Source organism: Engraulis encrasicolus, chromosome 4 (assembly GCF_034702125.1).
Source record: "Engraulis encrasicolus isolate BLACKSEA-1 chromosome 4, IST_EnEncr_1.0, whole genome shotgun sequence".
In the NCBI taxonomy this organism is placed as follows: Eukaryota; Metazoa; Chordata; class Actinopteri; order Clupeiformes; family Engraulidae; genus Engraulis; species Engraulis encrasicolus.
This window is the reverse complement of record NC_085860.1, coordinates 33,251,770-33,279,018: the sequence shown is the minus strand read 5'-3', so window position 1 is coordinate 33,279,018 and position 27,249 is coordinate 33,251,770. Positions and strand designations below refer to the sequence as shown.

Genomic DNA, 27,249 nt, shown 5'->3' with positions numbered 1-27,249 from the left:
GTGACTTACAGTTAGGGTATCGGTTAAAGTCCCTGGACAAAGTTGGGTTAGGTGCCTTGATCAAGGGCACTTCAGCCATGGACAGAGGTGTAGAAAATGGCAAGGGTGGGATTTGAAAAAAGGTTTGCACACTCCTTTGGATTTTTTTCTTCTTTTAAGTTATTTTTTCTTCTTTTTATTCATTCATTCAATGGCAATGACGTTTCGACCTCTCAGTCATTGCCATTGAATGAATGAATAAAAAGAAGAAAAAATAACTTAAAGAAGAAAAAAATTCAAAGGAGTGTGCAAATCTTTTTTTTTTTTAAATACGTAAACTTTTTGTTCAGCACCAGGGATTGTGCACACGTAACTCTCTTCAAGGGTGGGATTTGAACCATCAACCCTCTGACCTAAAGTCTATATCCTTAACCATTAGGCCACGGCTTCCCCCACAGTTGTGTGTGGCTGTGTGCGTGTGTAACGAAGGGGACTAGAGTTGCCCTACCGGGACTCAAACCCGGACCTTCTGGCGTAGTAAACAGGGCCTCTGACCGCTACATTAAAGAGCCAGGTTGTTGATGTGACCGTCAGAACACACCCACAACCCTAGTGATGGTCACTCCATCACAGCGTGCATTTGGAAAAAAAACAAACAAACAACAACAAAAAAAACGTTTAATCTCCACTGTGTATTAGTAACCGGGTTTTAAGCAGACAATGAAGAATCTAATTAAGCCAAAGAGGCATATTGGTGTTTGTGTGTGTCCCCTGATCCATGCCTACAATGTGTATGTGTGTTTGTGCGCGTCTATGTGTGCATGTGTTTTTGTGTGTGTGCATGTGTGATGTGTGTGTGTGTGTGTGTGTGTGTGTGTGTGTGTGTGTGTGTGTGTGTGTGTGTGTGTGAGAGAGAGAGAGAGAGAGAGAGAGAGAGAGAGAGAGAGATGTTGGGATGAGGGGGCGGGTAATCGAGAGAGAACATGTCTCTTGTCATTTTCAGTCATAGTTTAGTGTCAGTGTGTGCTTTTTAACACAAACGCAGTGTTGAGTTAATTAAAAGATGTGATTAAACCAGCCTCCCCCAAGCTGCACAAGCCCCCAGTGACAAACAGCGCTGGTACCATCTGCCAGTCTGTGTGTGTGTGTGTGTGTGTGTGTGTGTGTGTGTGTGTGTGTGTGTGTGTGTGTGTGTGTGTGTGTGTGCACGAGTGTGTGTAAATATGTGCTAGTGTAGGCTAGTTGTGTGTGTGTGTGTGTGTGTGTGTGTGTGTGTGTGTGTGTGTGTGTGTGTGTGTGTGTGTGTGTGTGTGTGTGTGAGTTAGTATGAAGACACACACAATTTTATAGACCCAACCATCCGTCAAACTGTTTGCTGGAAGCCATTTTGGATTGAATTCATTGCTAGAACTATATGCACAGTATAGCGTGTGTGTGTATGTGTGTGTGTGTGTGTGTGTGTGTGTGTGTGTGTGTGTGTGTGTGTGTGTGTGTGTGTGTTTGTCCACTCATGTGCATATGGACACTCCTGATGTATGTATGCAACTGGCACTGAACAGTCTGCTTATAGTTCAAAGGAAACTACCCTCACTCACACTTGAAGGCACATATTCCCAAGATGAAAAGGAATGGTATACCTTTACTTGACGCTGGCGTCATACGTATGACATAACAGTGTCATAATAATGTCATAACACATGTCAATGTCATAAACATTTTATGACTATGCCATTAAGTGACATTTGGTTACGGTAAAGCCAGCCCTAACAATGTCAACTTTACATGAACATAAAACCTTTATGACATTGACATTATGTTTATGACATGACCAAGACTGTGTCACGACACTGTTTTGACACTATTATGACACTGTTTTCATGCCGGCATCAAGTAAAGTGTTACCAAAGGAATTAATTTAGAAAATAACTTTGAATGAGTTTCAAGGCTGCAAAACATTAGGCTGGAAAATCCCATGCTGCTTTGCACAAACATTCCGATCTGAAAGACACTCACTTGTGAAATGGTGTAGAGTGAACCAAGCAAAACACACAAACCCCAAGGCAATCAAGAGGCCCACTTCCAAGTTAATCTAAAGGCTCCATTTTCTGCTGCAAATGCAGACTTTGTACTTGATAATGTCTGCCTACAGGTATGTGGGAGTCTTTGTAGATACACAGATAGTGAAAATCCCACTTGGAAAGTTTCATTACGATTGTGGCACACACAATGTTACAACACACACAATGAAATTGCATTTATGCCCTACCAGCGCAAAGAAAGATGGCCAGACAGTCTATGTGAAGGGAGCAGTGAGGAGGAAGGATGGTACCATATTCAGAGTACTTCAGTAATGGAGACAGATGTGTCTGACTAGCCATTAACTTTGAGGAGTAAGGACTTTTCCCCAGTTCTTCTAGAATTTTACTGGAACACTCTACAGCTCCCATCCATCATTTGCATTGACGTCACAATATTACGTAATCGTTTTTGCTGGACGGCAGAAGTACACATTCGTACATAGGAATTATGCAGACGAAGACAACTTTGACCATAAAATACCAAAGAAAAACGTAGTTCTTGTATTTTTTTAAACGGGATATGTACCTGGCGTTATCAGGCTAGGTTGGCCACGGTGGATGTGTTCAAATCATAGATTTATTCAAATGTATTCTGCTCCACTAGATGGCATAACGGGGACGGGCGGTACGAGAAACTGGGAGAAGAAGAGAAAGTTGTTGCTTGCTTCTAGCCATGAACTTACTCTGCCTGCGATGTATTTTTTTTAATCCCGTGTTTATTTTCTTCAGTAAAGTTGTGAACTTAAACCAAACGTCTGCATTGGCAAAATAAGCACATTTACGTGTATGCACCGTTTCTTCATTGGTGGCTGGGCACCGCGGCTGCATCCTCTTCTTCGTGGCATGGCACAGGTAAGATAATGCTGCTAACCTAACTTACTAGGCTACAAGACGCACGGTACATTTTGTGTCAGGCATTTCGCAAAGCGGTGTTTTGAATAGCATATCTTTTCATCTCAGATGTATCTTGTAGGTTAACTTGAATTATCTCGCTTCGTTTCATCAAGTGGGTTTCATTGTTGTTTCAGCCACGTCTGCACAATGTAGGCTATTGTGAAATATAATTCTATATCTTATCTTCTGTTTACATGTCCAATATGTTAATTTGTACTGTATTATTATTGACCACTTATGTTACCAGTCCATCACTGCTACCTGTCCTGTCTTGCACTTTCTGTCTGTCTGTAAATTGTCAGTCCTGTCTATGTCCTGGCATGGTAGAGAGAAAACGTCGTTTCCCTTGTATGACCATAAAGAAAGTGACAATAAAAGCTGACTTGACATACTTCAATGTTTCAAATCGGTGTTGCATTACATTGCACATGTAGAAACACATAGGACAGAATGTCGGTTACATACTTTGATTAAATAATTTTGATTTGATTTGATTAAATAAATCATTTGAAAAGATGACCTTCACAAGAGAAAGAAAAGCACAACAAACCTGTTATTTATCTTTTATTGTTTTTATTGTTTAGTAATTTNAGGTTCATCAGTCAGGTGGTCAGCACCCAAACTAAAACCATGAGTCATGGTGGCCAGTAGCCTAGAAATCTAGACGCCCCTAGTGGCCGCAAAATGAATTTGCTCCCGGGGGCAGTCTAGCCACCCTGAATCTACAACCGATCCAAGCTGGATCGGGGTTCGCGGCCAATCAAATCGTGAGGGGCGGGATCGGGGGCCGGGCTACCTAGTGACGACAGAGTGTGCGACGTTTCGTGTGTAGTCCCAGAGAGAAGTAAACAATGGCTGCCCCTAGCGAATTCACGGCGTCTTTCGATTCAGCTTTGGCAACGACTCTCGAAGATTTGGATATTCATTTCACCTTGCGAGACCAGCAGATAACGGCATTAAAGTTTTTCCTGCAGAAAAGGGACGTTTTTGGAGTATTGCCCACCGGATATGGTAAAAGCCTGATTTACCAACTTGCTCCGCTGGTGGGGCGACGCATGGGTCTGCTGCACAAACCACTGGTGGTTATCGTGTCACCCCTTTTAGCACTTATGGACGACCAGGTACAAGAGGCCGAAAAACTGGGTCTTACAGCTGCGCAACTTGGCAAAAGCGACCCGGAGGAGATCCGAAGCGGGCGGTACCAGTTGGTGTTCGGGAGTCCGGAGTCCTGGCTTAACAAGGAATGGCGATGCTTGCTAGCCAGCAAAGTCTACCAAGACAACCTGTTGGGCCTTGTCGTGGATGAAGTTCATCTCACATACAAATGGTAAATATACTTAATGCTACGAATAATATGAACAATGTAAGGGGCAATCGAAGCTACCACAACTAGCTACTCTGATGTTACATGCAACTCTGTGATGTTTCACGATAGTCTAGCCCACTGACTTATATACTCTAACCATCTAAGTTACGGTAGCAGCAAACCATTCGAAATCAAAGCTAACGTCATCGTCCACACAAACAGCTAATTGTTTTGGAATCCTGCATAATGTAATGTGTGAGCTTTTGCGATCGATTTTTGGAACACTAGAGCTCTATGCACATTCCGAAACGATTAGCTGCTCTTGTGGACGAGGACGCTATCATTCCGGTCTGCTCTTAACATTTAACAGTGGACTGAGAGATTGGGGTGTACATTTTACTTGTAGTCTGCCTGAGTTGATGACGCGCGGGCGGTTGTTTTAAGTGTGCCATAGCTGATGTCACATTGGTTGTGTTTTTATTTTATTTGTTCCAGGGGAAAGGCTGCTAGAGGAGAGAAGGCCTTCAGAGAGAGTTTTGCCAGACTGGCCGAGCTACGGTCCATTGTAAAACCAGGTGAGTAGGCTATGAAATGTTGTGACCCATGACCATTATGATCTCAGTCTGAAGAAAAGTTATTTTACACTGTTCTCACTGTTGTTGATCACAACCCGGCAAACGGAGGTTTCAAAAGTAAAAGTACATTTGTGGTTTAACAAAGACCAGTACACGATATTAGGGCCTGCACATCTGTTACTCCTTTGAAACTAACGAGATAGACTGTACTGATACTGAAACACACTAAAAACCCTGTAAGGACCCACCACTGATCCAACCAGGGTAGTCAGCTGATTGTAAGACAATTACACAGGTCTACTTTTTACTCAGATAAGTTAAGTTACCTATGCTGGAAGTTACCTTTTTTTTTTACTTTTGACACCTCTGCTGGCAAGTCAGACCCTCCACAACCCCTTGTGACTTCACCTCACATATTTGGTTGGAATTTTTTAATGGCTTACTTTAATGAAAATGTATTGTACTGTAGATGCTAATGCATTTACCTTTATTCTCCAGGTACACCTATTCTGGCCTTGACAGCAACGGCAGACCTGGACTCGCAAGCTGTTGTCAAAAGGCAGTTACATTTGGAGAATGCCACTGAAGTAATCATAAGCCCAAACAGAAAAAACATAAGGCTTGGACTGTCTACAGTGTCTTCAGATAGCATGGAGTGTCTGAACTGGATTGTGAGGGCGGTTAAAGAGAAGGGTCCAACAATTGCACCAATAATCATCTACTGCCGTACATTGCCTATGTGCGGGAAGGTGTTCTGTCACCTACAGTATGAACTTGGTGAGGACAGCTGGGTGGATCGGGATCCAGAACACACGGCAGAAAACCGACTCATTGGCATGTTTCACAGCCAAACACTTCCCCATCACAAGATCACAGTACTGGAATCATTACGTGGCAATGGTTCATGCAGAGTGGTTGTAGCCTCCACAGCTCTGGGAATGGGACTGAACTTTCCTAACATATCACATGTCGTGATGTATGGCTCACCTGAGGATGTGGAGGCCATTGTACAAGAGGTTGGCAGGGCCGGGCGAGATGGGTCTCCAGCACATGCCATAATTTACAAATTGAAGCAGGAAGCAAGAGTGAATGAGGGCGTTAAGACACTGGTGAAGAAGGGCATCACTAGTTGCCTTAGGAAGGCCTTATTCTCACACTTCGAACAAAACACTGAGTGTGTTCTGCCGGGCCATTTGTGCTGCTCATACTGCCACTCTGTTTGCTCTTGCAGCTCTCCCAGTTGTGACGTGGCAATACCCGATTACGAACTGCCTGAACAGTACACTCATGCCGTTGTCAAAAGCAGAGAAGTTACAGAGGATCAAAGACAGACAATTAGAGATACTCTGTACAGGTACAAGCTCAGCTTAGTCCAGAACATGCCTCTGTACACTAACAGCAGCGACTGCACTGGTTTTAGTAACGAGCTGATAGACTGTGTTCTTGAGCGCTGCACAGATATATTTGATCTCCCATTCATAATGGACAACCTACCGGTGTTCAGTAAAAGGCACGGACAGGAAATTCTCAGCATTATTTTTAATGTCTTCGGGGATTTTGAATACACTGAAGTTGATCTGCCTGTGGAGGAAACTATGGTGCCAGACCAAGACTACACAGGTTACTTTGACTCTGACTCTGATGCAAACGCCTTGTCCCAATGGAGCAGTCTAGAATCCGGGGTGTCACAGTTGAGTACAGACTGAAACATTTGTTAGTCATTTCATATGACCACTGTACATAACTCTTACATCTTTGAAAGTACTGCCTGAATACTTATGTCAGATGACTGCCTGTAAATAAAATTGAAGAACGATCTCAATTCTTGTTTAAGTGTTTATTTACATTTACATCTACAGAAAAAGGGTGAATTAGTTGTGTACTTAATAATGTGCATATTATTTACAATGGGACATAAAAAGCAACATACCCAGGATTTAAAAATGGAAATCAGTAGTCAAATAGTATTAAGAAAAGAAATGCAAGATATTCTTGATTGTGAAATGGTAACCGGTAGTCAAATACTGTAGATACAAAGTAAAAACAAAAAAAACATTTCTGACAAGTGACAATGTTACATACAATGTGCTTTAAAGTGACTGGGTTGGAACTGGCTGGTTCAATTGAGTTTAAACATGTTTTACAAGTCGAGATACTCGCAGCAAACACCGAAAAATTGTGCTAAATAAGTGTAATTAAATACGCCTGTTAGAAGAGGCCTGTAACAGTCTAGACAATATTTTGACAAACTGAATGCATGGTAAAGTGCAGAAAGGTAAGGGTGCAATTATGAGTCATCAAGTGTTAATGCTTAAATACCTAAGTACTGCATAGATCTGAAGATACCTATAGGGACTTCACAAGACAAGAAACTACCAATGAGTGAGATTTATTTTTTCATTTTTCTCCACTCTTTCAGTTTGAGCATCATCCACTCCCACATTTCCTTTTTTTTCATTTTGTGCAACAGATTGCTGTCAAACTTCGGGAAAGCCCGAAATTCCCTTCCAGGTATCTTTGACAACAGTTGACCCTCCCTGAAAACATTAATCAGAGTCAATATATCCTGTGTCTGCTGCTCAGCACGATGGATGCCACTTGGCTTTTTCACACCCAGTTCACTATCAACTTTGTCCATTATCTCTTTCAAAACGCCTATGGCCTTGCTGACTCGGCTAGCAGACGCTTCAGACAGGTTTGGACCCTGACCCTTCAAGAAAGACTTCAGGAAGTTGTTGAGGTGTTCTAAATGAAGGTCTAAGGGGATGTTGCCTCCATTCCCTCCCCTAGTGCTCCAAAACCTGTTCCAGGTCACGCTGTGCGACATCCGAGGCGTCAGGCACGCATTCACCTGAAGTGTCAGGAGTAACGTACTGTATGCATAGTGGCTGTGCGCATGGGCTTTGTAGAAGAGCAGAGCTACTTTGTACAGCCTCATCAGTCGTTCTCCGTCACCCTCTTTCACAGCATCCAGCATGTCCCAAAGGAGAAAGCTGAAGCTGAGACGCGCCAAGGTATGTTCCTGCTTGTGGTCTTTGTTGAGTGATGTACCAGGCAATGTTTCGGGGGACACGTGTAAGTTGTGCTTTTTAAGCTCGTGATTGTCTCTGGATTTGGGATAGGTGTATACCTGCTGACAGCCTGGCGCTCGACAAGGGTACTGCGTTGCCTGAGTCGATGTCACATCTGCTTCGCCGAGACCAGTCATGGCCTCAACCGCATCCCCAAGCAGGATGTACTTATCGACCACCTCAGCAGATTTGGCATGCAACCATGTTCGCCTCGTGTCTGTTGATCCTGATGCAATGTCCTCAGGAACAAACGATTCCGGGATTTCTAAGTCAAATGGAAGAAAAATCACAAACAAAAGCAAAGGTTTACATTATTCCCTCTACCCAAACAGTTCAGTTTTAAAGCACTGCTGTCCCATTTCAAAACACCCTATTTATGTACCTTCGATATCCTTCAGGCCAAAGTGCTCCATGGCAGCCGTCAGAAGCAGCGCAGTAGTGTCTGTGATGACAAAATGTTTGTATGCGTTGTAGGCAGCCTTGGGACCCTGTTTCGCATTGCTGCACCTGTGATACAAAGAAATGTTACCGTCACTCTTGGTGTTCGAACCAGCCACCACTATACACCAACAGAGAATACTTAAACCTCTGAGTCAAGAGACCAGGCAATCGACCCAGCGGTCAGAAGCGGTCTTTGAATAGGTGTGTGAGGATTTAATCACAAGCACACTCTCATACACTCACATACAAATGTAAAATTGTGTTAGTAATCTCTCACACCACCTTTCATATTTCAAACAACACAAATATCACATTCTGAGAAAGTCTGTGAAAATACGAACCACATTCCAGGGATGGGCTTTCATCATGACCCACCCCAGCTTAACGAATAAGAACAACTTCTCAGGAGTGGGCTTTCCATCATGACCCACTCCATTCCATTCCATTAGAAAACTGCAGAAAACACTGTCAGCAAATAATAACATTAATAACAATAACAATAATAAAATTAGCCAGCAACATCAAATTTATTTCTGTTGATTTCAAATGAATTTCAGAATCTAAAAAATAAATAAATAGTAATTCATGTAGTGTCATATATTCATTCATCGTGTCACTACATTACATTTACATTACATTTGGCTGACACTTTTTAAACAAAGCAGCTTTACCTCAACTTTGTCATGTTGGCGCACAGAGTCCCATGGTCCTTTGCAGATTTCTCACTGAAGAACACTTTGTAGTGGATCTGAGTTCACAAAAGGAAAAAAAGACAAAAAAAAACTAGTAAAACCATGGACAGAGTAAAGATTGGTTAAATAAACTTACTCCCACAAAGGGCGTCCAGATTCCAAGGCAAACATTTTGCAACTGTATTACAAATTTTAAGGAATACTGTGTTTTTAATAGCAGTACAACACACTTCAACTATGACCTACTGTCTTAAATTAAATAATGAATGAACTGAATATAACAGTTTCAGCAAACACATGTCACAATGTGATACATTACTCACTTGAAATAGCATCCTAATCGCATGCCAGTCCTCAAACATGAATTCCATGCCATCCAATCGCTCCTCCGTATTCAGACCATTGGCATAGGCCCACTGCAGGTTTCTGCTATTTGCTTCGGAAAGCCTGTCGCCTCCAACCAAAATGGTTGAAATCCCATCAGGCTGTTTTGGTACATACCTACAATTGAGACAGAAGAAATTGTTTGTATATTCTTCTCACAGTTATTACACTGGAAAGAATTTTGTGACCCTCCTTCATGCTTACGTGTTCTGAAAGTGATGAAGTACTTCTGCCAAATCGGCAGATTTGTTTTCATCTTTGAAAAGCAGTCTTAATGGGTACTGTAGAGATAAACAGAGACACAATTACTTTCACTACACTGACATTGTATGGTGTAGGTGTTTATGTAGTTGTTTATGTATTGTTTTAAGTTCTTACATCAGTGGAATGCTGCGCCATTTCTGCTGAATACTGATGCGGTATGTGTCGCACAACCACATTGGAGAATGGCTTGAATACAGACAGATAGCTAGACAGGATTCGGCTGGTGAAAACAATGAACTCTCTTCGCATCTGCATTTGTTCATTCTGGCTAGGGAGTGACAAATTCAGGTCATAGTCCAGAAGATTTCCAATTGGTTTGTCATTAGCCAGGTGATAAATGGGGACACGGTCCTGGACAGCGATGTGGTGTATCCAATGAATTGACTTGTTACTGTGTAGGGTGGACTGGTGGTGTGTGTGCATGAAAAAATCTAAATTATCAAAGATGATGGAATAAGTGTGTGGTGTAGTCGAGCACTTCTCCACCAACGACTGAGATGTGATCCTCACATCATGTCCAGAACCCTGGTCCACGGCACTTCCTTCAGTCAACTCTGATGAGGTCCTCAACTCTTTATCTGATGTTGCCTGCTCCGTGACGTTTTCAGCCAGCTCAGATGTGATCCCTTCCCCTGATGTGGCCTGGTCTGTGGCACAGCTTTCAGCTAATTCTCCTTTAATACATTAAAGACATGTACACATAAGACAACATAACCCCATACATGTCATGTACATGGCGCTGTGTGTGTGTGTGTGTGTGTGTGTGTGTGTGTGTGTGTGTGTGTATTTTACTTCTCACCTGATATTCGAAGGTCTTCCATACTTCGGAACACATCACCGGGTATCATCTCAGACTCCGTCCAGGCATCTATGGAGGTTTCGTCCTGCTCTTCACTGACAGGCTGACACCCAGCTTCCATTGCCAGGAATTCTTCGTTTTGCCTCTTCAATGACCAAAGACCAGATCCACAATTGTTTGCCAATTCCTTCTGCTTTCCAATAGCATTCTTGTATGTTGTTGAAATGGCAAATTTGCTGAGCCTTTCAAACACTGCTTTCTTTGCACCCCCATATTGCAGAATGCAGTTGATGTAGTAAGCGAACCCAGACAGGCGATTTTCTCTACCTCTTAATGCAATTGCAGCAGCAGCACAGGTGACAAAACGTGAGTGTTTTGTGATGGTTGTGAAGATGGACAAGAGGAGTGGTGAGAGGCGCTGCAGGTCTGACTCCAGGCTGCTAAATGAGAAAGAACTCAAATCTTCTGGTGAAGACCTCCACAACATGCATTTCTTGCTGGGGTCGCAGAGTGCTCTGGATTCACTTTCAATGACTGTAAGGATGCTGGCCTTCACTTCCTGTGAAAGCTCCTCATGCTTCATGATTAGTTTGGCCGCTGCTTTCCATTTTTTGTTCATGATATGTTTCACCAACAAAGCATTCTCAGATTTGTGCACCTCTTGATCAGAAATGACCTGAAAGAAGTAAAAGAAGTCAGAAATATCAATATGTATTATGTTAATAATCAAACAATGATAAACCAATGATAATCTACTTTAATAGTCTTCAATGTAGGACGACAACATTGAAATTGTTCAAGAGGCATAGGACAACCATTGATGTATAAGGGGGCAACATACAGCATCAGACCCTAGGTTATGTAAACTTTGATCAGGGTCATGTTGGTAGTTTGTGTTGTGATGGAGATAACACAGGGGAGTGCTGATAAATGTCATCAGACAGTCAATAGTGAAAGGGTGCAATGAGTGAAAGGGTTTTTTTTTGTAATAATTTACATTCTATGATACTTATCAACACAGCAAAGCATAGGGCATAATTCTGTCAGGGTATGTAATCATATGAACACCACTGTGAAAAAAATGGTGTGAGTGAAACACACGAAAAAGAACTGTGAATGATTACACAAAACCTTTTTCCCTCATTGAAATTGACTGGCTGATAGGGACCAGGTCAGGAAAGTTGGGGGCTGCTGTTCAGAATCGTGTCTCCTGGTCCAGATGAGCCATTTCAGCCCCTTCTGTGTTCATGTCGCACATCCCCCCCGGTTGTTGGTGAACCCCACCTCCCCCCCTCTACTGCCCTCCCTGCTACTGACCTACAGACTCTACCACTGACTTACAGACTTGGTAATTTTCCGTCAACCCACAAGTGTGTGGTTGGGCAGTGATAGGCCCAGCAACCCAGACCCCCGTCTCCAGAGGCTCAGCACCCTGCTGTGATCTGTGCAGCAGCATCTCACCCTCAACCGGGGGTAGGGGCTGACTACCAAGAAGCAGTGTTGTATAACGTACTGAAATCTCATATTCATGTAAAACTATGGGTACCCCTCCAAAAAATGACTTTGGTAAAAGTAAAAGTCACTGACTGAAATGTTACTTAAGTAAAAGTCTTAAAGTATCTGAAACTTACGTATGTATGCGAGGTACTGTCAAAAATAATGTAATTAAGTAATGTAATGAAAAGTACAATGCAGTTTGAAAGACTTTTTTCTATTTGGGTAAAATTTCAAAAATTCAAAAACATTTAAAAATGTACACACAACCAATTTCAGTCTAAATTTAGGAAAGGTTTCGACAGAAAATAAACTCAACTTCCTATGCGTGCTGACCTAAGCCCAGAGCCCATGCATCATGTCCTGACTTTGTTGCAGTATGGTCAAAACTCTTTTTTTCAATATATACACACACTTGGGAAAAGTGTTAAGTATTCAAAAACATACTTAAGTACAGTAGTGAAGTATTTTTCCTACTATACAACTCCTACTATACAATGTGACATGAACACAGGAGGAGCTGAAATGTCAGGCTAATCTGGTCCAGGAGGCAGAATTCTGAACATCCACTGTATCATTACTTTTCACAATGCTAAATGCCATGAAGACCAAGCAACAGTTCCAAAGTTATCTAATAGGCATGGCAAATAGGCATGAGAGACACGCTGATGACTAGCTGTAGGTTGTAGCTTTAGGGCGTATTTACATCAGAGACCGTTTAGGTGGGAGGTAGATGGACACTCCAACTGAGATCGCTCCCCGGACGTGTAGTCCCAGGTGTTTCTATCACTCCCAGACGTGTACACTGAAACAAATTATTTGTTGGCGGAACATAAAAAAATTATGGAAAGTATTTCCATCCAATTTGATTATGCTACCTTAGCAAGAAATGTTTTTGTTGAGTCACATTAAGGTCAATATGTTGGATCAACATAACATGTAAGTGTAACTGTGACCTAAGTACAAGGGGTACAGCCAACATAACTTTTAAAGGTTATTTCAACCTTAATAGAAAGGGTTAATCCATCATAACTTTTACATGTTGCTCCAACATATTTGGTTTAGGTCTGGATGAACCAACTTCATGGGGTAGTTACAGCAGTATTTACATTGATAGACTCAACAAAGCAACATCTTGCTATGGTAGCATAATCAAATTGGATGGAAATACTTTCCATAATATATTTATGTTCCCACAACAAAATATTGTTTGGATTGTTCAACACATCTAATTAACTGTATTAAGACAATACTTGTCAAGCCACATGAACATCAAACATAATAAAAGTCAATCATAAAATCAATATACCTTAATTAATTAAACATTCATTGTTGTCCTTATCAGTTCAGATCAAGCTAGAAAACACCTCAAGGCACACGCATCTACCAATATGCATGTCAGCCAAGTTCGTCAGTTGTAAGTTGGTTCCAGTTGAGCCTATAAGACCAACTACAATAAAGTTACACGCGATAAAGTTGAAGAATTACAAACCCCAACTCCGATGAAGTTGGGACGTTTGGTAAACAGTGAATAAAATCAAAATGCTATCATTTTCAAAACATTCAATCAATTCATTAGATGGAGAATAGTGAAAAGACAACATATTAAGTGTTAAAACCGAGAAAAAATATTGTTTTGGGGGACATATGTACTCATTTCTAATTTGATAAATCCAACACGTCTCAAAAGAGTTGGGACGGGGATCAGTGAAATTTAGTAAACATCCAAATAAGATAAAACAACAAAGAAGAACATTTCAAAATGAATTGTACTGACGGACAATATAGGTGTCCAGGTATAAGATCATCACAGAGAGGCTGAGTCACTCAGAATTAAAGATGCAAAGGGAATAATTACCATAGTTATTACATACATTTTTGAATTCCCTTTGATTTACCACGATTGAGTGTATATAAGACATATTTTTGTTAATAAAATCATTGTATAGGTTCATGACATCATGAAATATATATTGGCTGTAGTCTCACTCTAATTCCTGGAGTGCTAGAGCTATTGAAAATTGACCATATTAAGAATGCTTAATGCATGAAAATGACACAGGGGTTTAACATTCTCCTAAGCACCTGAGCTCACTTGAAATAGACCCAGAAGACATGGGAAACTGTCCTTTGCTTACAGAAGTCAGCAGAAGTTGTAGAAGTCCATTCTTTTTGACAATAATAGAGCATTGCACATCCTGTGCTACAGTGAAAATGGACCATCCAACTTGTGTTAGTGCTAGCTTCAAAAGTCAGCCTCCATGATGGCATGCGGATGCAGTAGTGCATTGGTTAAGATGTTCTCACTCATCTGTAGAGTTAAATACAGTGCTGAATGGTATAAATGGGTTTTAAACAGCATGAAAAGCCACTCATGCATTATATTTTGAAGGGAGATCTTCAATTACTGCCACATAGTAAGGTCAAATTGCATTCTCTACTATGTTTTAACAGTTTGGCTCCATCATAAGGACCAGCATGTGATAAAATGGTGGGTTTTTGGTCAAGACCTGTCACACTGTAAGCACTACAGAAAGGAAAACATTGCAAAACATGACAAGGAATACACCCACCATTTAAGCTGGTGAAATCATGTCCAAGATAGGAATTAACACTGTTTTTTATATAAAATCATCTCATCGGTTAATGTATTTAACTGTTAAGTGTTGTCTTTTGTTTTGTTTTTAAGTCTTCCTCGACATTTGCTGCCATTTATTGTCCCCGTCCCAACTCTTTTGAGACGTGTTGGATTTCTCAAATTAGAAATGAGTACATATGTCCCCCAAAACAATATTTTTTCTCGGTTTTAACACTTAATATGTTGTCTTTTCACTATTCTCCATCTAATGAATAGATTGAGTGTTTTGAAAATTATAGCATTTTGATTTTATTCACTGTTTACCAAACGTCCCAACTTCATCGGAGTTGGGGTTAGTAGTTGCCTTTATTTTTTCATTGCACATGTAATGATCAAAGCAAGATACAAAATGAGGGTACCTCTTCAATTGCAAATGAGAAAGATTAATTTCTCAATTTCTCTAAAAACTCTCAAAAAAAAGGTACACTGTGCAGGAAACGGTCAAAAAAGGTACTGCAACTATGCTGCTCATTGAAACTGGGCTGCCTATTGCCAAATTTGATCTTTTCATGAAAGTTTGCTAAGTAATAAACAAATATTTTATAGTATGGCCCAAATACAGTCATTTTTGCAGCTAAAAATGGCAATTTCTTGACATTCAAAATGGCCAAGATCCCAATGCAATTTTTCCCAGTCATAATGAATACTAAGAATATGATGGTGGTTAGGGTGCATCAGATGCCCCCTATGAAAAGATATTGCCTTGGCCCTATAGTAAAAATGTTCTACACCCAGTAAAAACACACTGTGTAAAATATTTTGAAATTTGGATGAAGTCTACCGGGGCCACCAGCCCCATGAAAATAGAAAATAATGGTGATAGTCAGAATCTTGGAATAGAAATGGACATTTTGCTGCATAAAGCTACCCAATACAAACATATTGTTTCAGCTCTGTGATAAAAATGTTCTATGCACAGTAAAATCACTCTGTGTAAAATATGTTGAAATTTAGATGAATTCTACCGGGTCCACCAGACCCATGAAAATACAAAATAATGGTGATGGTGATGGGCAACCTGGATTCCAAAGCTGAAGTCCAGTGCCACATATTCCAAATGACATACCTAGTTTTACCTTTCCAGTCAGGGCAATGGGGCACCTAAGTCACGCCCTTCTACTTCCGATCCATGGGGCTGGAGCTCTCAAAATTTTGAATGAGAGTTAATGGAGCGAGTCAAGCTAAATCCTCATCCCGTTTGGCATGTGCTCCGGATTTCACATATGATGACAGTGAATTTGAAAGGTTTGGATTTGCGTCGTAAGACCACTCATTTTCGACACGCAAGAAACGTTATTTTAGCTTTTGTGCAAAACTATGTTAGAGACTACACGTGCGCCTCGCATATCTGACGTGAACCGAGGCACAGCCAACCCTACCGCTGCACTGCGGCTTAAGTGGCTGCACGTCGGACATGCGACATCTGTTGTGTAGTCCAAATAATTGTATATTTTTGCACACACACAACTCAAAAATCGCTTGCCATGTGAAGTCAACAAGCACACCATTGGTTGTTATTAATTCTGAGGCACAGCATATGTATGATCGACGGGGAAATGCGAGGTGGGTCGGAAAATAGCTTTGATCAGTCCATTACAGCCCAGTCAAAAGTTTTTGCGTTGCCAGCCCCATAAGCCGCCCGGAAGGGGTGGAGACTTAGGTGCCCCATTGGACAGGTAAAACCAGGTAATTTGAAATCTGTGGCACTGGATTGTAGCTTTTGAATCTAGGTTTGCCATTGTCTTAAAACAGAGGTGGACAAACCCCAGCCAATATAATGAACCAGCTGAGCCTAATTACCACTTAAGCCAGGTTGATGAGGTAATTAGTGAAATCACCTGTATTGGGAGCACAAACAGAAGGAATATCTAAGCAGGTTGTGTATTCAGTCGATCCACTTACACAGACTTCAGTCTCAGGACAGACTGATGGTCAAACTGCTATATTTAGGCAAATTTGCTCTTTTGCAACACAATATCAATTCCTTGCTGAATTCCTTGCTAAATTTCAACACATTTTCCACAGAGTGATTTTACTGTGCATAGATTTTTTTGCACACAGCTGAGGCAATATGTTTTTATTGGGTAGCTTTATGCAGCAAAATGTCCATTTCTATTCAGGGCTGAATTGGGCGATAAATAGGGCCCGGGCACTTTCGGATTTAAGGGGGCCCCCTCATTATTATTAGTGCCGGAGAACTGACTCACCGGTGGGCCCCGCACCCTCATGGGCCCCTATTTTCAGTAATGTAAAAAATAAAACAATGGGGGCCCACGAGGGTGCGGGGCTCACCGAGAAATGCCCGCCATGCCAGATGACCAGTCCAGCCCTGTTTCTATTCAAGATTTTGACTATCACCATTATTTTCTATTTTCATGGGGCTGGTGGCCCCGGTAGACTTCATCCAAATTTCAAAATATTTTACACAGTGTGTTTTTACTGGGTGTAGAACATTTTTACTATAGGGCCAAGGCTATATCTTTTCATAGGGGGCAACTGATGCACCGTAATGGTGGTGCTAAGTATTCATGAAAAAGGTAACATTAGTGAATGGGTAGCATGAATTCTGGAAATAAACAACTAAGAATCTTACACAGTGTACATTTAAAAGCAGTGCAAAAACTGATGAAACAGACGGTTAGAATGAAACAGAAATTTGAAAGTGTACTTCCATTCTGGAAGGTAACAGAGATTAAGAGCATAAACCAAAACAAACACTGCAATGGCCACAGGTACGTTACCAATGTCGTTGAGGACTCTCTGCCGATCACACGCACACGAAGACAATACGTTTCAGCTGGACCGTCCAGATCAACATCCTGGAAAACAGTAAACAAAACCCATGATTGAAGCCGTAAGCGGTATTTGTGGGCGCAAGTTTGGGGCATTTCTGTCCACCCTAACACACCCAGAGATGGGAAAAGTAGTATAGTAGTATATTTAGTATAGTTTATGAAAGGTATGAGGAGGATGTTGACTTGTGTGCCCTCACACTGCCTGTTTAGGCAATTGAATGTGAGATCAAACAGATGTTCAATTACCTCTCTTCGTTTTTGGTGTGGCTATGACCCCATTCTGGAGTATGTTTCTCAACAGCATCATTGGTAACTACAGTAAAAACTTTGCTTGCATGCAATTTCCCATTGGCAAAATACCAAGTCGCTAACTAACAACGGTGCTTTTGAGAAACAGGGTCATGATCTTTTCACGAGTGTTGGTGAGAAACTTTACACATACAGCTAAGTATACAGTGTGCAAAATTGTTACAATACATTACATTACACTTAGCTGACGCTTTCATGTATTCAAAGCGACTTACATTTATTACTTTTCAGGGTATTGGTTACAGGCCCTGGCGCAATGTGGGGTTAGGTGCCTTGCCTTAGGCACTTTAGCCATGGATGGAGATGTAGTGACAGGTCAGGGGAGATTCAAACCTGCAACCAATAGATTGAAAAACCAACTCTCTAACCACTAGGCTACGGCTGCCCCACCAGCACAATTATTAGTATTTTGAACATATTGGCCCTTTTAGGCACATTGTCAACCAAAAATTGCATGAGAGAGAAAGATATGTCAAACCCCACCCATCCAATGCAAAAGAGTCTGCTCAAAGTTTGGTCTCCTGAGGGGGAGTTGTCTAAGGTGAAACTATGAGAAAACTATTACCCTACAGCACGATCGTATTCCAGAACTAAAACCTATATTGAGTTTAAGTTTTCTTCTAAGATAACTTCTGCTGCTTCAGTAATGCGGCCTTCGCAATGTGCCACAGCAAGTGCAACACCCTCATGGGTAGATAGAGACCTGCAGAGATCTACAAATCAGAGATGACTGGTGTTGGATTGAACGTGAAATTTGGCAAAGGGTTTGTGATGATGTGAGGGTGCTTTAGCAAAGCTGGAATTGGGCAGATTCGTGTTTGCAAAGAACACATAACTGAGGCCAAGATGGCACATCAATGCAAGAAGGTTTGGTGTGTCCTCCAGCAGTGTCCAGAACGTGGATGATATGCCAGGAGACATGTCAGGTAGCACAGGAGGAGCCCACCAGAGCCCAACAAAATGAGCCTCGCAGGCCACTGATCTCCCTATGCCACCTAATAACGAAAAAGACAGATCTAGCTGCCGAGTTGTAACATACCACTTTGTCTGGCTCTTCATTCAGGTAGACCGTCAGCTCCTCAGCATGCACTCCCTCTTCACATCAATGTTGTCAGTCTGCGTATGAGGGCCGGTCAATGTATGCCAGGAAACAAACATGCAGGAAAAACATTTTAACCAACAGGAAGAATAAACGCAGTACAGGTACAACCACATTAAATAAAGGACACATCTCATTTATCTAGTAGCGTAGTGTATCGTTGGTACTGGCAGTGAAGTGGTACAGTACGTCACTGTTTGATATGGCATGGTGCAGCTCTGACACTTTTCCATTAGCCCCAAGTACTCGGTACCATTTCAGCACTCAGCCCTGGTTCCAAACGTACTGAAGTGATGCCAAAATGTGACGTCTGACCTTAAAAAGGTACACTGTGCAGGAAATTGTGAAAAAAGGTACTGCAACTACGCTGCTAATTGAAACTGGGCTGCCTATTGCCAAATTTGACCTTTTCATGAAAGCTTACCAAGTAATAAACTAATATTTTCTAGTATGGCCCAAATACAGTCATTTCTGCAGCTAAAAATGACTATTTCTGGAAATTCAAAATGGCGGACCATGGAGAAGATCCCCCTTTTCATGTATGAAAATAGCAATTTTTCCGTCATAATGAATACTTAGAATTTGATGGTGGTGGTAAGTATTCATGAAAAAGGTAACATCAGTGAATGGGTAGCATGAATTCTGGAAATAAACAACTAAAACTCGTACACAGTGTACCTTTAATTCCCCTGATCATTTCATGGGAATCGCAAGCCAGACAGACATGAGAATCAAATAAAAAAATAAAATAATAATAATAAAACAGAGCAGCAACCACATCAACTGACCTGCAAAAGACTGTTATATCATTGCCCAGGACTGCTGTGTGTAAAGCCAGCTGTAGTTAGAACTGAGGTGAAGACAATGAGTTCAAAACTGGCTGAAGGATTGAAATTAGTGGGAGAAATGCAATATGATCCAAGACACCCTACTTCTCCCCATTACATTAGATCTTGAAATTTTAGCATTACTGTGATGCATGGCAGTGTGCATGTTTTACCTGAGTCATGGGCACCAGGATCCTCTGTATCTTCCTTGCATGAGAAGCACCTTTCTTGCTGAAGACCCGGAGCAGTGTTGTTGAAAGACCATCCAGCTCTGAGAAGAAATTCAACAGCAAACCAACTGTCATGATCCTCTTGAACTTGGCACTTAACTTGAAACAGGGCACAAAACACATACCTACAAAATACTTGTAACTTAAGACTTGTGACAAAGGTTACAAAAAGGCCTGATGGTCTTACTAAAATGAGGAAATAAACACACAAAAAAATCAACAAATAACTTACCTCGCACATGTTAAAAAGAGCAAGCCATCTGGATTTAAAAACTGCAATCGTGGGGGCATCACAAATTACTTCATGCCTTCAATGAGCAAAGGTCTTGGTCAGTTGAGCTGAGGACCCAAACGTCTTGAATTTCTGTTGTGACCAGAAAGACAGATAAACTAATATAGGTGAAGGAGACAGCTATGCAGAGAAAAAATGTAAAATAATTACAACAGATTTTACACACACACACACACACACACACACGAGCTAATAGTCATAGATTAGATACTACACAAGAACTTTCATCACCTTTTTCAGGGGCACCTTGTGAGAGGTAGCTCAGGTGAGGACCCGGTTACGTGGCGCTATTCCGACATGCCGCTATTCCGACGTTAATGTCTATTGTCGGAATACCGACACGTTTTCCACCGTCCGCCGCTATTCCTACATGCCGCTATTCCGACATTTTTTTTAAGTAGCCTATAGGCCTATATTGAACCATTCTGAGAATGCTGCCACTCTACTGTGTAGCGCTGTCATCAGGGCAGCCGACGTTTCCCTCCATGTCCATATAAGGCTCTTAAATCTAAATGAGCTATCCACGCGGGTGTGGTGCTGAAATCAGCGATGTGAGACACTTTCCCACGTTACTGCTTTGAAGAGATAAACTTTGTTGCCTACATTCCAAGTTACTCAATCGAATTATATCGCAACAATGTAAGGTCCACCAAAACATCCAGCGACATGATGGAGCACACAACCCTTGTCCTTATTTTGAAGTTCCAGAGAGAAGAGCCGTTGTCGTGTCCAAACCGAGGCAAAACAAAAGCAAACTGTGAGCAATTCCAAAAGGCAAGTCTTACCAATCCAGACATAAATTTAGGCTACAATAGGCCTATTAATCTGAAGTCGGTCCCGCCTCTAATTCCCCGTTTTGCACATGCCATAGCCTACACTCAATCCATCTCATTGAAATGACTTGTTCATCCACCGCCGGTTCCACGGAGAGAACCCAACTCTCAGCGGCCTTTCAGGGCTGAAGGAAGGTGCAGTGGATTTATTTGTCACGGGGTGACAAATTGAGAACTCACGCACTCACTGATTACATTGATTTCAGGTGCCAGCGAGAGAAGGGAGGAAGGTGATTGGGCCAATAGGATGGGTGTGGGTTTTTTATGTGCAGTGCTGGACGGTGACACACCGGAGAGCGAGCGAGACGCACGGCCGCATCGTTGGGAAGTTGGTGGATGAGGACGCTCACAAACGAAGAGTTAAGTGCCCACGCCTGGCCGCCATAGCCTTCACTAAAAGCAAGCCCCCTACCCGCGGTGCATGCCGCCTTCAGCTCTCTCTCACCCTCTCGCGCTCTCTCTCGCTCTATCGCTGCAGCTGGCACAGCCGACTCGCGGTGTCTCACTGGACAGACGACAGAGCGTGAATGGACTGGTTCTATTCAAACACACACACATGCACACAGGACTATGTTCTCAAATGGAAAATCAATATTTGAATGATATGACTTTGGTGTCTTGGTGTTTTCTGGTGTGTACAACGTTCCTCGGGGGAGTTGGTAATAAGAGGGGGTGCCGCTTGCAAACGCGCACCTCCCACCTGTGACATATTTTAAATTTAAATTTAAATAATTAATATGTTTTTTAAATAATGAGATTTAAATCCTTAGACTTTCTTATACAAAAAGCACCAACTTGGGCGCATAACTACAGAACTTTGTAAATTGAATGGATGACTTTCTGCCACAGTCTGACGTGCATGCATGGGACATAGCCCATATCGGTTCATTTGTGATGCGTGAACAGTCGGTCTAGCCTACCTGTAAAATGACACCCCCTTCTGCTGTAATATTACTTATTATGTAGGCTATTACGCGCTTGCAATAGAGAGAGAGAACTCAATCAGCCTTGTGTTACACATGGTTTTCTTCCGATGTTGGCAATTACGCTGCGTGCGCGTGTGTAGCCGTGCCAGGATCCCAGGCCCGCCTTACACACTCACCAGCGCTAACTTCCACGCACCATTCAACTGAACGCACTTGTGTTAGGCTACTCTGCTGAGTGGAAGATAAACAGACTCAAATACCTAACAATTCTTTATTGACACATATTAATGGCAATAGCAGCCAGACAAATCCTCGCGTTGCAGACCTACCCAAGATTAAGACTGCGGCCGGTCGCTTTGGGAACTGTAAGTTGCATTTGGGTATTGCGCGTGTTATAGCTGCAATAAGTAATTGAAGAGCCCACGTCCGGCAGCAGTGGCTGACAGGCCAGCAGCAGCACGGGAATTTGGATTGTTGCATTTTCGGGGGATTGATTATTTCTCCCCCGCTGTTGAACTGTGTGCATGTGTGTGTGAGAGAGTGAGTGTGTGTGTGTGTGTGTGTGTGACTGCATGCGCGTGTGACTCAGCGGTACTGTGTAGTGGTGGCATTTGGGCACCTCCGCTGAGTAGGCTACATAGGAGGACTGTACAACAGTTAGGTCTACTTTATGGTGTAGTGAATCCTACTGTAATTGGTGTGGCCCAGTGTGCAACGTGTTTTCGGGCATTAATGAGTGTCAGTTATTATAGTTTGCCGTGGTTGCCTTTCGGGCACTGATGAGATGAAATGACTATGGATTGTTGTGATTTTCCCTATTTATAGATTGTAGTGGTGTGACTTGTGAAACTTAACTTAACCTAACTTAACTTTTGTACGGTCCTCTGGTAACTCCAGATTGTGATTAATTTATGCAAAACACACACAGCACTTTATACCGCTGTTGGTTGACACACTTTTGTATTTTACTTGTATTTTCAATGTTGTATTTTAAATCATGAATTGTGAGAAATAAACTACCATAACCGTCACTCCCTTTGTCTGTCTTTCCTGAATCGTGTCACTAAGTGTCCAATAGAACCCGTGGTTTAAATTTCACCTCTTACACTTGCGCTCTCGTCACCCACGGCGTTCTCCCCAATCAAGTTGCTTCCCTATCACTTGACTCACGCTGGCTGATGTCGAGAAACAATTCAAGGTTTTTATTTTTACTTTATAAGTAAACACAAAGGGCATTGCGCTTGCAAAACCGTTTCATGCCCAGTTGCGAAGTCAAGCCTGGGACCCAATGCGATGACATGCGCAGCATCGCAGCATCGAATCACTTTCACTTTTACCTCTGCTGAAAAATGGTGGTGGATCTCCAAGTAGGCTAGGCTACAGTCGAGGGTCAAATTAAACATTTCAGAGAACGATATGCTCATGAGAAGTCCCAATAAAAGTGCATGCAGGGCTTTATCGCTTTTTTCCATCACCGGCTAGTGGATGTATCGCACACTCCCACATAGCCTATAGGGAAGGTGTAAATTCCCTTGAAAACGCAGGAAAACAACGCAATACAGTTCAAATCTCAGAATCGTTGTTACCGTACTGCACAGCCATTATAGTCATCACATCGTTACCCAATTTGAGTAGGGGAAATCCTCTTCGGGTTTGCTGATAAAACACAATGTTTTCAGTCGATAACTTGGCTATATATGTAGATGCGTGCAGCACGTTGGCTGGCTGCTTTTTTTCTTTCAGTTCGTTCGTTCGTCCGTGCATACAAGCAGCTGGCTCTTCAACACCTGCCAACTGGCCCAATGCTAGTGAAATTAAAGTTGAGTTTGTGTGCCCTCTCCAGTGCAATCGCCTTGTTGGTGTCAAGACTCATGCATATTCCCTGCTGCAATATAAAAAATAGTCCGTGTGAATGTCAGTATGAAGCAATGATGCGTGGGGATAAAAAGTGTCGGAATAACGGCAGTCGGAATAGCGACATGTCGGGACAGCGGGTTGTCGGAATAGCGGTATGTCGGAATAGCGGTTGCTCCCCGAGGACCCTACAAACATCTTGAATGCTGAGGAATTAATATAGGTGAAAGAGACAGTTATGCAGAGAACAAAAACCCAAATAATAGTAACATATTCTACAAAGAAATTCAGTAAATGATTAATTACAAAAAATAACAAATTAACAGTATTTATATTTACAACAATATGCATTTCTACCTCACTCAAGGTACAGTATATATTGAATGTAAATGCACTGGAATATCCTAAAGTGATCATTGATACAAAAAACTTGCTATGTCCTTTTTACACAACAAATGTAGAAGATCGAGTTTGAGGGAATGAGGGACAGAAGGGCGTTTGCATGTGTGTTTCACTAGATACTACTGGGATTTACTTTCAACTATTTCAAAGGTCATAGCCAATTAGGCCTACATACATTGGTAAGTGACCCACGACATGAATCAAACCAGCTGCAAACTGCAGCATCTAGTTCTACACACGACGCACCCATTCAAACGCGCACCCATACACAAGCACACACAGCCCCTTCTGTCACGCGTCTCACGTCTCGTCTTTTTTCAAACCGAAAAGTTCCACCGGCTAATCAACATTTACTGTGGCCGTACACACACAGTCAGACGGAGCAATACCAAAAATCAGCGGTAACTTTACTTCCCCTGTGTCATTGATGTGTGTAGAGCTACTGATGGTATCTACGACTGTCCTGGATACATTTGAAATCAGACGCACACGGGTCTCGCAACGTCAATGCATAGAACTAATACAACGTTAATGAACCAGCTGTTGTCACCTAGCATAAATTAGCTAGCTGCCCGTTATGGGCTGCCAGGTAGTTTCTTTCGCTATAACTAGCAAAGTAACCGAAAATAATGTCACACATGCAAACATGCATACAGTACAACATGGGTGACAGCTTCCAAACTCCCAACAATAGTTAAAACAAGGAGACTATATCGATACTTAGCCGCTAACCAGTTTGAATTGGTGAGAATTAGCCAGCTAAGCTTACTCTCTTGCTCATAAAACGTATGCCTTGATGCCAAAACTAAGTACACTAACGAAACGGGTGATATAAATGTGATTCTAGGAAAGTCATGATAAATGCAAACAGCCCTACAGTGGTTTACTTTTTTGACTTACCCGCCTTCAGAGTGTCCGCGGATATGTATTCAGTCAAAGAACTCGGCAAGCTCGTTGTTTCCGGCTGCCACACACAATCCGCACACTACTGCCACCATCTGTTCTGGCGTTGTAAAAGCCATTGGTCATCTTATCCAAAGGAATTAGGTTGTGACAACATTACTGGATTTGGGAAGTCGTTGGTTATTGGGCATCATGCTAAAGTTACATAACTTCATTATGCCCAATCACAAAACATAATTATTCATGGTAGAAGTGACATGTTTCCCTTTGATTAATTTAACATACACAACATATGGCTTTTTTCAGTGTAGTCCCACCCGATTATATTTCACGTATTATCATACACTGCCACATAGGCCTACAAGCAATTTAGGACCTAAACCGTCTCTGTTTACACTCCTATGCTATCATTAAGTTTCAGATCAAGCGATGCAGATTTCAGCACGATATAATGGTCATTTTGGAGGCTACAGACTAGAGTAAGGAGAACGGTCGTCTAATGACAATGTTGTCCCTGGAATATCCTAACTGATGGGCAACATCTATAGGTCTAATGAAAAGCAAATTGAATATCTCCACCGTTACTGCACGATAAACAAATGTCAAAATGCAAACATACCTGGGCGATGTTGACACGAACGGCAGCCCCTTTTCCCGGACTTGCTGGTTTATCACAGAACTTTTTCAATGCCCTTGGTGTTTTGGATGGAGTCGGCTCGCGGTCACGTTTCTGTGTAGAACCAGAGGTATCTGAAGTCGTGGTGGATGCTCCCTCCTCCTGCACCCATCTTCGGAACACCGGCAGGTCCTGTTCCATTCTCGTTAGTAACCGCACACAAGGCCTACAAATTCTGTTCGATTTTGTCTGTGTTTTCAACACCGACACGCCAACCTGCATTAATCTGTCAGCAATGGTTTGTTTTTCTTTCTGGCTGTCAAAGATAAGTGCTGAATTAGAAATCACGCCAGATATTCGCATATTTTTGTTGCAAAAACGGCAACAATCATTCATTTCCATGTTCACGTAGTTCGCGTGCAGTCTCTACAATAGCAGATTGGAGTGCTAGTTGGTAAATCTTTCCTCTCACTCTGACATTAGCCCGTAGAGAAAACGCTCGCTGGCCTGGCATTCGTTCTATTTCCTACTGCCTACACTCTACCAAGTACTTCCTGTCGCGCTGCAATACGTAATCATTCCTCATCACTCTGGTTGGTTGTTCGCCATCCTATTGCGTTGCATTGAGTGCAGAGGAAACCGTTGATCCCGCCCACACTGATTCTCAGCGACCCCAGACCCCGGCACAGCTTTGCTGTAGGGGTTTTTGGCGCGGCCAGGCTAGGTGGCCAGGATGACGTCCAAGAATTGCATCCCAGCAGCACAGGTAAATACATGACTAGTAAGTTGGGATGAGTGTTATTTTCTGACATTTTACATCACATTTTAATTCAGACAACATTGCCAAGGGAGTTAATTATTCAGTACTGTACCAGTACATTACAATGCATGGCTAGATTCATTTAAATAGCATGTTTGTCTTTTCTTTTTTTTTATTAGATGGGGGAGCCAACATGAAGAGGTGTCCAGAGAGGCTTCTTTCGCTTTGGCTTTGCAGCAGCACCAGGACCTCACCATCAGTGATGCTGTTCCCCTCATCCATCGGGCCCCGGCCTTCCCTTACATTCCTCCCCTGATGCACTGATCACCTGTACCAGTTGTAAGAGTTTTCAGAAGGGCTCTAAATTAACTTTTTTTATTCACTAGTAGCCAAAATGGCTAGTATGTTAATCTCCAAACATACCGGTACATTAAATAATGGGTCAAAGTGCCAAGTATGTTTTCTTTTCTACCAGCAAAACTTAATTTTCCCAGCATTTGGCTGGTTGGCTGGTGAGCCCTGGTTGTCATTGATGGTGAGTAGTTGTGATAATAAATAACTGAAATGATGAAGTCCATCCAGACATGTCTTGCTTATTTTATTGTACTAATACAACAACGTAGAACATTTTCTGTGAAAGCCCAACTGGCAGTCATGGGTGAGCGGTTAGGGCGTCAGACTTGCATCCCAGAGGTTGCCGGTTCGACTCCCGACCCGCCAGGTTGGTGGGGGGAGTAATCAACCAGTGCTCTCCCCCATGTTCCTCCATGACTGAGGTGCCCTGAGCA

The 27,249-nt window shown here is 42.2% G+C and overlaps 4 protein-coding genes and 1 long non-coding RNA gene across 8 annotated transcripts in view; 1 reads left to right on the top strand and 4 right to left on the bottom strand.

The window, feature by feature from the left end:
- Positions 1 to 2,347, bottom strand: part of saxo4 (stabilizer of axonemal microtubules 4) — a 15,608-nt gene extending 13,261 nt beyond the window's left edge. The window contains exon 1 of one of the 2 annotated variants that reach the window (XM_063196131.1): positions 2,246 to 2,347. The gene's annotated coding sequence lies outside the window, so the exon portion shown is untranslated. The remainder of the gene's footprint in view (positions 1 to 2,245) is intronic. The other variant, XM_063196130.1, reaches the window with a different exon arrangement.
- A 1,300-nt stretch (positions 2,348 to 3,647) lies between these two features.
- LOC134446839 (ATP-dependent DNA helicase RecQ-like) lies at positions 3,648 to 6,647 on the top strand. Its single transcript, XM_063196128.1, has 3 exons — positions 3,648 to 4,278; positions 4,753 to 4,832; positions 5,331 to 6,647. The coding sequence occupies exons 1-3, from the start codon at positions 3,803 to 3,805 to the stop codon at positions 6,536 to 6,538; spliced, it is 1,764 nt and encodes a 587-aa protein (XP_063052198.1). The 5' UTR covers positions 3,648 to 3,802; the 3' UTR covers positions 6,539 to 6,647.
- A 574-nt stretch (positions 6,648 to 7,221) lies between these two features.
- On the bottom strand, positions 7,222 to 9,683 carry LOC134448063 (uncharacterized). The gene is made up of 5 exons (XM_063197824.1): positions 9,625 to 9,683; positions 9,360 to 9,537; positions 9,016 to 9,092; positions 8,286 to 8,410; positions 7,222 to 8,168 (listed from the first exon to the last, which is right to left on the bottom strand). The coding sequence occupies exons 2-5, from the start codon at positions 9,405 to 9,407 to the stop codon at positions 7,222 to 7,224; spliced, it is 1,197 nt and encodes a 398-aa protein (XP_063053894.1). The 5' UTR covers positions 9,408 to 9,537; positions 9,625 to 9,683.
- A 92-nt stretch (positions 9,684 to 9,775) lies between these two features.
- LOC134446838 (uncharacterized) lies at positions 9,776 to 26,411 on the bottom strand. The gene is made up of 3 exons (XM_063196127.1): positions 25,705 to 26,411; positions 10,484 to 11,159; positions 9,776 to 10,358 (listed from the first exon to the last, which is right to left on the bottom strand). Exons 1-3 carry the CDS (start codon positions 26,101 to 26,103, stop codon positions 9,787 to 9,789), a joined length of 1,647 nt encoding a protein of 548 aa, XP_063052197.1. The 5' UTR covers positions 26,104 to 26,411; the 3' UTR covers positions 9,776 to 9,786.
- On the bottom strand, positions 17,133 to 20,428 carry LOC134446837 (uncharacterized). 3 transcript variants are annotated; one of them, XR_010034511.1, is made up of 5 exons: positions 20,399 to 20,428; positions 20,108 to 20,239; positions 19,607 to 19,916; positions 18,759 to 18,835; positions 17,133 to 17,434 (listed from the first exon to the last, which is right to left on the bottom strand). It is a non-coding gene; the product is annotated as an uncharacterized LOC134446837 (long non-coding RNA). The 3 variants fall into 3 exon arrangements; XR_010034509.1 differs by lacking the exon at positions 20,399 to 20,428 and having other exon boundaries at positions 20,108 to 20,287; XR_010034510.1 differs by lacking the exon at positions 20,399 to 20,428 and having other exon boundaries at positions 19,819 to 19,916; positions 20,108 to 20,287.
- Positions 26,412 to 27,249: the final 838 nt, after the last annotated feature.